Source organism: Catharus ustulatus, chromosome 2, assembly GCF_009819885.2.
Source record: "Catharus ustulatus isolate bCatUst1 chromosome 2, bCatUst1.pri.v2, whole genome shotgun sequence".
In the NCBI taxonomy this organism is placed as follows: Eukaryota; Metazoa; Chordata; class Aves; order Passeriformes; family Turdidae; genus Catharus; species Catharus ustulatus.
In genome coordinates, this window is record NC_046222.1 from 46,991,317 (window position 1) to 47,005,828 (window position 14,512).

Here is a 14,512-nt window from a genome sequence, read left to right on the forward strand (position 1 = left end):
AGCTGATTATGGCATACCTGCTATACAAGTGAAAGGTGATAGCTTGTTTCCATGCCCCTGTGTGTTTCTTCTGCTACACAGAGCTGCAGGGTTGGGAGAGACGTTGCAAATGTTGCTTGTCTCCTCTTGTGCATGGAGAACCTGGACAGGCCTCAGAGGAGCTGTCTAACTTGTTCTGTAAAGTGTCCAGTGGGGAGATCCAAAAATCCATGGCCAGACTGTCCTGCAGATCAGGGAGAAAGCTTTTACTGACGTGGTGCTTAACTGTTTCTTACTCTAGTTAAGGACTTTTCTGTCCTTATCCAGTGGGACTCTAGTGGGTTAGCTGTGGCTTGCCTCCTCCCAGCAGAATGGGAGAGAGGACAGGAGGAGCAGAAGCAAGAAAACCCATGGCTCAAAATAATGACAGGGAGATCACACATTAAGTGGTTTTTTATGTCAGGCAGACTCAGCTTGGGGAAATTCAATGTAATTTATAGCCAGTTAATATAAATATTTAATTCCAAATCAGGTACTGGGAAACGAAAAGAACAGGCATTAAAATATTCAGGGGGAAGACTGTCTCCCCTTTTCCAGGATTGCTTACTCCAAACATATGTCCTCCTCTCTGCCTCACCACAGGATTATTCTTACACCTTGTCACAGCTGCAGGTGGCAGTCCTTTCAGAGCAACTGTGAGCAGTGCAGGGGACTGAGGTCAGAATGTCACAATTTTTCTCTGCTACTCCTTCCTTCTTGCACTTTTTGTGTTCTCTAGTGTGCTAGTCCCTCTGGGGGTGTACCTGCTGCTCATGAAGCAGCTCCTCATGCTGTGGTGTTCCCTCATTCCTGTCTCCTGCACTGTGGGGCTGGCTAGAGCTGGGTGTGCCCATCATGGAGCAATCCCAAATTCTTTTCACAGCAGCCACCCTGCAGCTCTCTGCTCCCAGAACCTTTTTATGGACACCCATTGGTTGATTGCTGTCCTCCATTTCAGTTTTTTCTTATAGCTGAGGAACTGATTTGTTCTTCCACAAGCTGCTTTTTTTTCCCAGATAGCTAAATGTGCTTCCTTCACCCTTTCCCCATAGGTCTCTTTTCGCTTTCTTTTGGATTCTTTCCGTTTCATCTATGTCTTTTATAATGTCATGCCTGAAACTGGATGTAGAAGTAGGGCAAGGACTTGTCTGCCTTTAGAGAATGACATAATTGCATCTCTTGCTTTACCCCAGACAGTTATTGCACAACAGACACGTATTTTGTTTTGCTTGTGTCTGATCACAATTAATTATCTCTTCACAGCTTTTTAAATACACGTAATTTCTCCTTCTGAAGTACATACTAAGCACATTCTTAGTTTTGCCATGTTGATTTTGGACAGTCTCCCCAGTTTGCCTCATTTGTCCTGCTGAGTGCCTGCCATCCCCTTGGGCTTGGAGGCCTTCTCCTCTCTCTTTCCCTGTTCACACAGGACCTTGTGGAGCTCCTGCAGCAGCTGGGTGTGCTGTCCCTTCCCCTGCTGGTATGCTCACCTGTGCTCATCTGCTACTATTTCCTAGACACAGTGCACTCTTATATTGGTATTTTGGGCCTCCTGCTTTCCCTCATCAAGTCTTTGAGCTGCCTGTTATACCCCATATTTTGGTTGGGCTATGAGGATTTTTAAAAGCTCCTACTTATGTTTTTCTTTGTTTGTCGAATCTATGTACAGGTGATTGAATGTTTGGCAGATTTAGTAGCCCACTCCCACACCATTTTGGAAATGATGGCTGTGTTTGGGCAAGGCTCAGATAGACTCCCAGCTGCCTTTAGAAGCCATGGAGCAAGTGAAGAGCATGACTATGATACCTGCATTTTACTGAGTTCCATTTATGGTCATAGAAAAAGTCATCTAATAAAGAATTTTAATGTTTGTTTCAGCCACGGGAACAAAGAAGTATTTTCTTGTCGAGGAATCAAATTGGCAGTAGATTGGTTTTTGGAAAGAGGCCACAAGGATGTTACTGTGTTTGTGCCAGCATGGAGGAAAGAGCAGTCGAGACCAGATGCTCTTATAACAGGTAAGCTCCATCTTTGCTTGTTCAGTGCTTTGCCCAGCAGGAGTGCAACTGCTCAAATGAACAAACCTTCAGCAATGAAGGGCTGTAACAGAAAGTATCTTTGGTGTAGTAATTTCCTTGTGATCTATAGGCAGGAAAAAGACAAAGCAATGCCCTCTCCAAGTCCTCCTGTTCTGTTCTGCTCATCTGCTCAAGTTTCCATAATGTCACTACTTCTGATTAATGTAATTGCCTTTTTTAAAATCTGCTGTGTCCATGCAGCATTAGTAGCAAGTAGGTTTGAAGTTAGTAATTTGCTGGGTATTATTTCTTATGGTGAGCAGATGCTGCCAGACTGGCCTGTCACTGCCCATGCTTTGGGTTATGGGAATTACCTGGACAGAAAGGGAATGGTTCCCCTCTTTGTCATTGCTATTAGCAAATAGTCAACTTTTGAAAATTGTCATTTTGAATGTGTTTATCTAGAAAAACATTTGGTGTAGAGGTATTTATTTATTCCTTCATCAAACTAACAGATTCTTTGTGAAGGCTGGAGAGACATCCTCCAACTGCCCTAAAGTTGAAACGGAAAGGAATTGGGGGTAAAAAGCCCTATAAACTTGGAGAGGTGGAAGGAGTTTTTTTGTGGGGTAGGCGGGGCCCAACACAACTTTTAAAAAATCTGGAAAGATCTTCTCAACGCTTTATTCCATTTGCTTGATTGCTACTAGAATATAGCATATTAACACAAGGAAGCATTTGGAAAGCTGCTGTTACCCTGTTGGCACTGGCAGTGTGGAACCTTTCCCTTGAAGCCATTCTCTTTTGCTGTACTCGTGTTTGGGGTATGAGAAGAGCATTGGCTAAGTAATAAAAATTTGACCACTTAGAATTAAATTGTGGCATCTGCTTGAAGTGTGTGTATGGCTAAATGCCCCTAAAGGTATTTCAGGAAAGCAACAAGGCTGGAATTGACCTAGCCATGGTCAATTGTCTAGCAATGAAAAATCAGTTTTCCATGTATCATCATAGACCCTGAAAACGGGAGGAAGATCAGAGCAGGTTATTTTGTCTTCTGTAAAAATATTGCATCTTCTGTTTTCCTCTAAGGTTGCAGGAAGCCTGTGTGCTAGCAGGCATGTAAAATACCTGGTGCTGACACTCTGTTTGCAGAGGTTCGCACCTGAAATACGCGGCTGGAGCTTTGAAAAAGCCCTAGATGACAACATGGGGATGGTTCTAGGCTCTCAGCATTCATTCTCAGTCTCTTGGACTAAACAGCAGCCACATCTTTCTTACCAGTACCCACCAGTCATCACATGACAGATTTTTTTTGTTCTTTCTTAGCAGGGAAAAAAAAATCACCTTCTATCTCATGCTTATTTGTCATTTAGCACATTGTTGGGGGTTGAATACAAAAAGATTGTATTTCATTTAAAATCTTCTGCTTTTTCTACTAAGCAAATAAATGCTTGTATCAAATATATTTCTGATATGTAATATTAATGCTATATTTCTCCCTGTTGGAATCTTTGTTTTCCCAGATGGAACATGTTCCCTGTCAAGTTTCTTATGCTACAAAACAGTTGAGTTATTTGAGATCTTAACTATTACTAATAGCCATGACTCATATTCACTATGCAAGCATCTTCTGCTGTTTTAGATGTTGCCTAGTTTTTTTGTGCATTTTTCTTTCATAGCTTGTCTGCTCCAAGGAGAGTGATAGGTAGGAGAATCAGCATAAGGGGTAGGTGCCCCAGTACTAGGTGCAAACTCCTTCATAGCCTGAGGTCTGTTTTTCAAAGCTCCTTGGGATCTCCAGGTTCTACACAAGAAAAGGGAAAATAGAGTACTTCTGTGAGTGACAGATTGTGTAGAACAAGAAGGCATTATAAAATGCTAAATATGCTTATTTAGAAGGATTGAAGAGAAATCTGTTTGGCTTTGATAAGAACTTACGTATAAATGTGTAAACCATGTTCAAGGAAAGATGCAATCTAAACTATTACCGGTGTTAACAAAAAAACCAAACCAAAACAAATCACCACCATTTTTGCTGTTGATTATTAAATGACATCAGATGTCTTTCTGGTGAATGTTGTTGATATTTGTGGAGAACCTTGAGTGCTTGTACAGAATGTGGGTTTTCTAGTCCTTGTGTGTTCCCCTTCTGCTGGTGGGCAGAGGCTTTCGTAAGACAGTCTCATTAATGTGAGCTACTGGAATTCTTTCAAAAGGTGTTTCTTGCTGGGTTCTACAAAGAGATGAAAAAGGTCTGTTTTTACCAAGGAGCTCATTTAAGGGAAAATCGTGGCTGTACTTGGGTATAGTCTTCATATTCAGAGGTGTTTGAAATGACCCCTTCAGCTGGAGGAGTTTTGCACAGGCTTTTTGATAAAATGATTTTTTTTTTTGAGCCACAGGAACATGAACAAGGTCTCTTGTGTTAGTCTTACAGAAATGGTGTGGAGCAGGAGGTTTTGATTTGTTTTTAGGGTTTTTTGAAAGTATTGCCAGCTGACTACTAACTATAAGTTCAGATATCATACATGGGGCACCTTCTGCTGCACTATAACCATCTGAGACATTTTTAGTCCTAAATGCTTGGATTTTCTTCCTCAAGCCTAATATCTTTAGAGATTAAACAAACTTTCTTCTTTTCTTTCTTGTTTGACTTGTGATTCTTACTCATTGTAGATCAAGAAATCCTACGTAAACTAGAAAAGGAGAAGATTCTCGTGTTCACCCCATCCCGGCGCGTGCAAGGGAGAAGGGTGGTGTGCTACGATGACCGATTCATAGTGAAACTGGCCTTCGAGTCAGATGGCATCATTGTCTCCAATGATAACTACAGGGATCTAGCTAATGAAAAGCCCGAATGGAAGAAGTTCATAGACGAACGCTTGTTGATGTATTCTTTTGTTAATGACAAGTAAGTCATTCTGTCTTCACATGTGCCACTGAAATAATTGAGGAAGGGACAGTTTGAAGATTTGTACGATTTTTTTATCTTACACCCAAGTCATTAGGTACATATAGCAAAATAGGAGGAATAGTCAGTCATAAATTTGGTCTTCTGATTAAAAGTACTTGAAACTGTTTTTGTAGCGACATTTTTATGTCTGTTTATGCTATTTTTTCCTCTTTGGCGTATGCCAGTGTATATTTGATGTATGCTGTGGTATAATATTCCAGCTCTGTTGATACACTGGGCCAACATTTCTGAGTGCCTGTGATTAGACTTCTAAGTCCTAGAGTCATAGAAAAACCCAAGTTGGAATGAACTTTGGGAATCTGTAGTTCATCTACAGTAACTGTGCCCCAGCCTACAGATCAACTGCAGTTACTGCTGGTGGTTTCTTGTAGTGGGAGGGACTCAGTGCTCCCCCAAGCAGGCACTTATTGAGGTGCCTGAAGCTGATGCAAGAATCCTCAGCTGTCAGCACAGTTTTGCAAAGCCAATAGTAGTGTTTTAAGAAATGGCTGCCTGTATTGCAGCCCTTACTTTTGATTTTAGGATGGCTTGTTTGCAGCCCTGCTTTGCCACAAAGCGTCAGCTGAGCTGGGCCAAAGGTGTCTGTAAGGTGTCTAGGGGTGTCCACACAGTCTGTTCCTGTGACCTACCTCTAAGGCAGTACCTGCAGCAGAAAGATGGCCTTCCAAACCTGGAACCTGCTCTTGAGGTTCCTGGATTTAAAAACGTCAGGATGGCAGGTTATGGTGCAGCATAGTCATGAGGTTCTTGGTCATTGCACGAGAAGTATGAAAAAGCTTGTTTGCTTCCAAACTACTTTCTTCTTTCTTTATAGATTTATGCCTCCTGATGATCCTCTTGGCCGCCATGGTCCAAGTCTGGATAATTTTCTTAGGAAGAAGCCTATTGTGCCAGAACATAAGAAGCAACCATGTCCATATGGTAATTTGATTTAACCCATCCATTTTTTATGTACTGGGACTGGAGACCAAGCTCCTGCTTTATTTTAACACTGCCAAAACTGTTTAAAACTCCTTAATGTTGGTTGTAATGTTGTTATCTTAGCCTGAGATGGGTTGAAATGCTGAGCTGATGGTGGAAACTGAAACAATTTTTTTCATGTGCTACTTTAAAAACATTTCTGTGTACTAGTTGAACTAAAGGAGCAACTTAGTTAATCATTCATTGGAATAAATCCAAATCAACACCCAAATTCTGCAGGTTCCAGAAGCCCTTTTCTAATGTTATGAGATACTGAGGTTTTCTTCCAGAAAATTAATCGAGCTGTCTGAAGTTTAGTTACTGAGCATTCCTACAGGCATCTTGATGGAGGTGAAACCTGCTGTCCTTAACGGTTGTGGGACTTTCCTCTTAAGTTTCTCCCTGTGTATTGCCTTGGCCCAACACAGCAGGTGTGTACAGCCTCCCTGGCAGGGCCACAACCAGCTCAAAACATGGCTGGTAATGTTGGTCTGCATTCCCAGAGCACCAGCTGCAGGACACTACCACTGCCTCTTTTTTCCCCACAAAACAGGGGAAGAGCTCTTAGAGCACACCCTGTGTTGCACAAAACCCATCTTGTTTGGAAGATCTTTCAAATCAACAGTAAAACTTCAAATGAGGGGCATTTCTGTTATTTGACGTTTTTTAAATCTGACTATGTTTGTGTTAATAGGGAAGAAATGTACCTATGGACACAAATGCAAATACTATCATCCAGAAAGAGGAAATCAGCCTCAGCGATCTGTAGCTGATGAACTTCGTGCCATGTCTAGAAACACAGCTGCCAAAACTACGAGTGAAGGAGGACTGGTAAAAAGCAATAGTGTTCCCTGTAGCACTAAAAGTGATGGCACTTCAGAGCTGAAGCGTGCTGCTCCAAAGAGGCAATCGGATCCTAGTATACGGACTCAAGTCTATCAAGACTTGGAGGAAAAGCTTCCCACCAAAAACAAATTGGAAACCAGGTCTGTACCTTCTTTAGTTAGTATACCAAGTTCCTCTGCTGGAAAACCCCAAAGTACTGCACCTTTAACTAACGGCCTTCCATCCGGAGTTCACTTCCCACCTCAGGATCAAAGACCACAGGGACAGTATCCTACAGTGATGATGGCAACCAAAAATCATGGAACACCAATGCCTTATGACCAGTATCCAAAATGTGAATCTCCGGTGGATGTAGGGTATTACTCCATGCTGAGTGCGTATTCAAATCTCAGTATATCTGGACCGCGTAGTCCTGAAAGGCGCTTCTCCCTGGACACGGATTATCGGATTAGCTCTGTCGCTTCCGACTGCAGCAGCGAGGGGAGCGTCAGCTGCGGCAGCAGCGATTCCTACGTGGGTTACAGCGACCGCTCTTACATGAGCTCGCCCGACCCACAGCTAGAGGAGAACTTGAAGTGCCAGCACATGCACCCCCACGGCCGCCTTAATGCTCAGCCCTTCCTCCAGAGCTACCATGAGCCCCTCACTCGGGTGCAGAGCTATAGTCACGAAGAACCAAAGCATCACCACAAATCTCCCATTCCGTACATGGCTGTGCACCTGCAGCACCCGGCGGTCAGCGCTCGTTCCAGCTGTCCGAACGACTACTCCGCCTCTCAGAGCTCGCCTCATTCAAAGGCGCTGCACCTGGGGAGAGCCCTGGTGTCCACCAGGATAGACAGCATTTCGGACTCACGCCTGTACGAAAGCTCTCCACTGAGACACAGAAAGCCTTACTCTGGCCAGGAAGGGCTGGCGGGCTGGGATAGGCAGAGTTACGGGATGGATGCCTACGGCTACCGCCAGACATACTCCTTGCCCAGCAACCCCACGCAGCCGTGCTACGAGCAGTTCGCCTTCCAAAGCCTTCCCGAGCAGCAGGACCAGCCCTGGCGCATTCCTTACTGTGGAATCCCGCAAGACCCCCCAAGGCTCCAAGACACCCGGGAGAAGGTTTACATTAACCTCTGCAACATCTTCCCCGCTGACCTCGTGAGGATGGTGATGAAGAAGAACCCTCACGTGACGGACGCTCAGCAGCTCGCTGCGGCCATCTTGGTGGAGAAATCTCAGCTAGGTTATTGAGAGATGACGCATCTTTGTGGTGTCTCGTAGTTTTCAGCTCAGCTCTAACGCTGAGGGAGGTTTGCTACAATAGCATTTGGGATCTCCTTCTCAGCAAGGAGGTTATATAGTAATCCGTTTATGTGAAATACTGTATCATGGAGTCTGTATGTATAGCCCCATGCATTGGAAGTACCAGATAACTTTTGTGTTCTAGTTTGAAAATTTTTAAATGGCTATTTTCACATCTGGAGGATGTTCCAGTTTAAATTAATATATATATATATATATATAAAAGAAAAAAATCTGTGGTCTCTGGTTATAATCTTTGGTGCATCAGGGGTTTATATGCAGCACTTTCTTATCATTGTTACATTTTGTTGGGATTTTTGGTTTCCTTTTTTAACTTGCTGGATGCTTATCCTTGGGCTGTGAGATATTAACCTGCAGAAAGAGGATTTTGCTACTTCTGGCAAGCAATTTTCAAGCCAGTTTTCAAGCCAAGTTTCTGAACTTTTTACACCACCACGAGTATGTCTGATGTATGTTTGTTTGTTTGTTTTTGTGAGCTTTTTTGTGCTATGATGACCTGTTTGTAGAAAACAAAGATTTACTACAGCACTGACTTCATTTTTTGAAACAAATAATTAAGTTACCAGTTAACAGTGAAATGGGTAACAATATATTGATAATTTATAGTATTGCACTTTTTGTTGCTTTCTTTGTTTTGCTTAAATAGTTACATATTTTTGTTGATGCAGTCAATTAGTAAGATCAGATGCAAACAGAGGAGGAAAATTTTTTTTTTTTTTTTTACTAATTTATGGATGTGTTAAAAGCCTTATTGCCTGATTTTGAAAGGTACTGAGAATTTGCAGCTCTCTTGGAAGCTAAGAGAAATTGCAAATGCTCAGAGCCACCCCAAACCAGGCTGCCCTGTTTCAGTTCCCATGTGTTGTTACCCAATTCTGTATTTCTGGTCAGTAGATGGGGACCTGAAATCATAGGGCCCTGTTTAGTTGTTTTATATGTTTTTCCTTTGTATTGCTGCACAACTGTACTGGATAAAATATGCTTTTCATAAAATATTTACCTGTTTTTAAATGAATTTAATTATCTCAATGCAAGTTTTGTATTTAAGATACTCTTTGATTTTTCTTGCTATTTATCAAGGCTGGCCTGGAAAGGTTATGTGTGTTCAGGATATGCAACATTTATTAACTGCACTATGGTAATGATATTGTAGCTCAAAATAATAACTTAAACTTTTTTTTCTTTTTTGGCTGGGGATGGGGGGGTTATGGGGAGAGAAGATACCATATGTGTTCCTGGAGTTAGTTTTTCGCTTTTTGCATTGTGTAGGCCTGATTCTTGCCACAAATAGTGTAGTTTTAGAAACAGACAAGCCAAGTCTGTTTTAGCATTAGTAAGGGATATTTCTGGTTTAAAGTCATGGGTTTTACTAGCACCTCTTAAGCTTTTATATATAAATATATGGAAAATAGAAATAGTTTTTGCAATTGATGTACTTCCATGACATGATCAGTTGCTGACAGTTTCAGGTTTCCATCCATTGTAACAATGTTCAGTGTTAAAAAAGTCACTCGTTTACACTATTACAGGTGATAATTTTGGTACACTTGCTGGAGTTTTAAGTAAGGCCCTGAAGAACCAGAAAGTACCTTTTACTGTTGATACAAATTGTATCTTTTTAACTGAGAACTATTTTGGTTTGTAGATTAGAATCACAAATGTATAATTATAACTAGTCTTTTGGGCAACATTTTATCCCTTATTTAAAAATTAGAGATTTCAGAGGTAGACTAGATTAGACAAGTAAAAATAGGTATTTATTTAGGTGTCTGTCTCAGTTTCACATACTAAAAGGAAAAAATAAACTATTGGCATCTTCTTCCTTCTAAAATCTTTGTAGTGGGAACTCACTAAAATAAAGGTAAAATGCTGCCTGAAAATGATGTCCAAGCACCTTTGAATACGAAGACATTTTCACTACTTGTGTGACACTGTGTGTTGCAGCAAGTAGGGTTTGGGTATCCAGTAAATGCTTCTAAAGAGCATTGTGCTATAGACATATCCAATAATCTGAACCATGTTCAGCAAACCAATTCAGGACATGGTGCTCCTGCGCTCAGCTTCCACTGCCGGAGCGCTGCAGGTTCTGCCATTGCCTGTCCCCATGGCAAGGCCAGAGGGGCTCTACGCCATCTGTCCTGCGTTGTCTGTTTAGGGAGAAGACCTCTTCACCTGTGGCAACAGTTTTTCCCTGGATTTGGTTGGTCACCATCAGTAGAGCATGTTTTATGTAGAGATTGATGCAGCACTGACGCTGAGGTTTGGACTGGGAAATGGGTCTCATCTTAGTTGTACGCTAAGATTTGGTTAAATTGAATTACACTGAAGTACTACACCATAGTGTAGCTGCAGCTGTTTTAATAATGCAATTATTGTGTTTGTGTTTTTAATGGGTTTCTACGTTTATTTTTTATGTAGGTATTTACCTTCTGCCAAAGGTTCCAATTCCTTTAGGCATGAACTGAAACGTGCATATGTGACAGAAGTGTTTTGTGTTCTTTCCTGTGATGTGGGCACCAGGTTCCTCCTGCCATGCACACATCACAGTCTGGCCTAGAGCAGGGGCTCAGCAGGCTTAGCCATTGGGATATCAGTGCCCAGCCTGAGTTACCAGTGTTCATTGCCTCTGCACACAGCCAGGGCAGCACTGAATCCCCCAGAGGGTGGTGATCACTAGGGAATTCTCATGATAGGTTCTGTGCTTTGCACCCAAGCACCGAAAATGCTTTAAAAATACAAGAGCAGGAGTAATTTGGTGGATTTTAATGTTGTGCAATGATGTGCTAGTTCCCCTTAGACTCACTTATGTTGGGTAAAGAAAATTTACTGTGGACAAAAGGTTTGCCTTGATACTTCTTTTTGTTTTGCTGTGGTAACAGATGAAGGAATTGTGTGTGAACATCTCCATGATGAGATCAGTCTGTATATTTGACAACTCTAAAGAGTACACCAGTAACAAACATGGATGCAATGATACTGGTCAAATACTACCTTTGTCTATGTAATTGCATTGATGCAAATAACTGAACTGTAACCTCCTGTAATCCTTAAATAGCAGAGGTAATTCAGTCATACTGAATACCAGTATTGGCCCCAGCTGAGTGCCAGAGATGCAATGAAGGATTTAGTACCTTCAAGTTAGAGCTGTCCCTCAGCTGAGAAGAGGGCAAAATTTCCCTTTGTCTTCAGTACTTGAGAGTTGTTTTGATACCTAGCAGAAACTCTGTATTTTTAGATAAAATCCCAAGCTGTTATAACTGCATCAGTAATAATATATAGATATACAGTATTTTTAATGCACATACATTAGGCATCTGCCCACAACTGTTTTCAGTACAACATATTTCAAATATTTAGTGTTTTTTAAGAGTGTCATGTAGATAACTAACTTTGAGCTAAATATGCCCAGGCTATGACAGTATTAATCACTTTGTTGTTTTTTATTTTTTCACATATGTGTAATACATATATATATTTTATATATATTTGTATATATACACACATATATTTGGCGAGTGGGTTTAAGACACTGCTAATGGTCTGAGGTAAGATGATACCATTCCAGGTGCCCCATTTTCTTTGGTATGTCTGAATTGTAGCTTGGTTCTCCACTGCAGAGCAGCTCTGGGGAGAGCCAAAAGCCTGATGTGTTCGTGTGACGCCCCCAAAAGAGAAGAGGAGGCGTGTGGGGCTGGAAGCCCTCGAAGAAGACTTGTGCAGCCTCAGCAGGTGCAGAATGATGCTGAGATGTCAATGAACTGCTGTGAAAGTTGTAGCTAATGGTGAACACCTTTCCAAAAATATCAAAGCTGTGGGTGTGAACCGGAGTACCTCACTTGGAAGGGGACACTGTGGGGGCGTTTGCCCCAGCAGGGTGAGCACCAGATGACTGAATGCCTTGGGTGAGAGATACTGCAGCATCTTGCCACAGTAAGAGACCACCAAAACATTGACCAGTTTTACCAGCTGATGGTTTGACCAAGGTATTTTCAATGTGTAAAGCTTGAAAAATGAGACAAAATGCTTTCCTGCTCTCTGGAGCGTTTAGAAAAATACCCAACTAACTTTTCATTGCTACTGAAAATTTAAAAGACTGTGCAATTAAAAAGACCATTAAAAAAAACCTTAGAAATTATTTATTTTTATTTACAGTGTGACTTGCTAATTTATTCCTTGCATTATAAGGCCATGGTGGAATGCTGTTTGTTGAAGTTTTTTTATCATAGGAACTAAAACTGCTGAGAAGAAAAGCCAGTAGATTTATACTTAAAATTCTGTGGCCTTGTTTTGTTTTCTGTAAAAGGGCTGAGGTTTTATAAATGTCAAATCATATGTTTTATATACTTTGTAAATTTTAGAGAGGCATAGTTTAAGAATTTTGTTCAAATTAAATATGTTTGGGCACATTGTTTAGACTTATCATGTAACTAAACCTAGAATCATCTGTATTAAGTGGTTTTTCCAGCTAACCTTTTGCTCAGTGGCACGAGAGATGTTCAGATTTCATCTTGAGATGTTCTTTAATACATTTCTCAAGGTTTCATCAGAAGCTGCTGACCTAGACACCCAATCACAAAGGAAATTCACATTTGCATAGGAAGCATCTTTCAGAACACTGTGTTTTCCTTGCCGTGCAGTACAGGGAAATGTGCTGGTGCACATAAAGTCTCTCACAGATTAAGGCACACATACCATGTGTGGTTCATAGTTATGAGTGTGCTTGAAATAATTTTCCACCTTCCATTTTCAGGTCTTAAAGGGTCATAACTTGTGCTTGGAGTGTTTATTGCTCTGTCTCTCCTTTAAGCTGAATTATTGCAATAGTTCTCATTCCCTCTCACACTGAGTGGCCCTGGGAGGGCCCAGTCTCCCAAACACTGGCACGTACACCTGACTTGAGCAGAAGCAGAAGCAGGCTGGTTTGGTGGTGTGAGAGAAGACCAGAGTCAGACTGGTGTGTGTGTGTGTGAGTGCTGCTCCCAGCTGGGCTGGGACCTCGAGGAGCACAGCTGGAGAGCCACCTCCTCCCAAGCACAGGGGCGATCTCACTGGTGCTGACAGGTCATTCGGGCAGGATTGCACTTTGCAGGCATTGGGAACACCTACAAACCAAATTTACTTAGATGTTCAAGCACATATGTCCTCTGGTTTTCAAAGTATAACAACCTACTCTTCGCCTTACAAAACAAAACCTTTCTGCTTTTTTTACAGAACAACCAATTTCTTTTGGTCTCAGATAAATTAACCGCGTGAGATTGGCTGGTTGGTTACTTCTTATTTATCTAAATGACATTCTTAATGAAACTGAAATTTAAAAACTGCTTTCCCAGCATACAGTAGAGTATCCTGCAAGGAAGCAATGCAGATACAGCAGCAATAATTGTATTTTGTAGCTCTTTTCCCAGTCATTATCTCTGTATTTGTGTTGAGTAGGTGAGATTTTAATATTGTCCTAAAGTCCACTCTGGCAAAACCATTAGTTAAAAATAATGTTTGGGCTACTTGATAAAACAGTTGTCAAACTGGCTCTTCATTCCTTCACTGATTTTTCATTGTACTATTTCTGTGATGTGACTATTCACATCTTAAAACCACCTCTAAACCATACAAAAAACCATGTACATGAATTCTGCTTTTAGTGAAAAAATAAAGATTCATTTTCCTCATTGATGGGCTGGTTTTGTCTCATAAAAAAACAATCTCTAGAGCAGTTAGCAGTGAGTTATAGACAGCTTTGTGTTTCTACCTGCACAAAACCTGCAACAAAATTGCTCACTTCGAGTGAACTGGAGCAGTTTCAAAAATAGAATCCTAGGAAGGTTTGGTTTAGAAGGGACCTCAGAGATCATCCAGTCCCAACCTCCTTGCCATGGGCAGAGACACCTTTCACTGGACCTGGTCAGCCTAACCTTGGACATCACCAGGGATGGAGCACCCACAGCTTCCCAGGGCAGCCTGTTCCAGTACCTCACCAATGTCACAGTATTGCAGGTGGGGTCTCTCAAGGGCAGGATTCCCTTCCTCTCCTGCTGGACACAGGGAGGATACAAGTGACTTTCTGGGCTATGAGCACACATTGTTGACTCCTGTCCAGCTTTTCATCCACAAGAAACCCCAGATGTCCGCAGGGCTTTTTTCAGTAAGTTCCCCTGGTCTGTACTGATGTCTAGGGTTGCCCTGACCCAGGTGTACACAAGTCTGTAGCATCCAGACTTGTTGAACTTCCCTCTGGCTGGCATCGTATCCTCCAGACATGGCAGCTGCACCGCCCAACGTGGTGCCACGTGCAAACTTGCTGAGGGTGCTGTCAAGATAATAAAGAGCACCAGTCCCAGACAGAGCCATGAGGGACACCACCCATCACCTGCCTCCACCT

General features: G+C 41.9%; 1 protein-coding gene across 2 annotated transcripts in view; it reads left to right on the plus strand.

Moving 5' to 3' along the window:
• ZC3H12C (zinc finger CCCH-type containing 12C) overlaps window positions 1–13,802 on the plus strand; it is a 44,958-nt gene extending 31,156 nt beyond the window's left edge. For both annotated transcript variants that reach the window (XM_033052764.1, XM_033052763.2), the window contains exons 3-6: window positions 1,900–2,039; window positions 4,716–4,950; window positions 5,828–5,934; window positions 6,668–13,802. In XM_033052764.1, coding sequence (XP_032908655.1) covers window positions 1,900–2,039; window positions 4,716–4,950; window positions 5,828–5,934; window positions 6,668–8,064 — 1,879 coding nt within the window. In that variant the 3' untranslated portion in view covers window positions 8,065–13,802. The remainder of the gene's footprint in view (window positions 1–1,899; window positions 2,040–4,715; window positions 4,951–5,827; window positions 5,935–6,667) is intronic.
• Window positions 13,803–14,512: the final 710 nt, after the last annotated feature.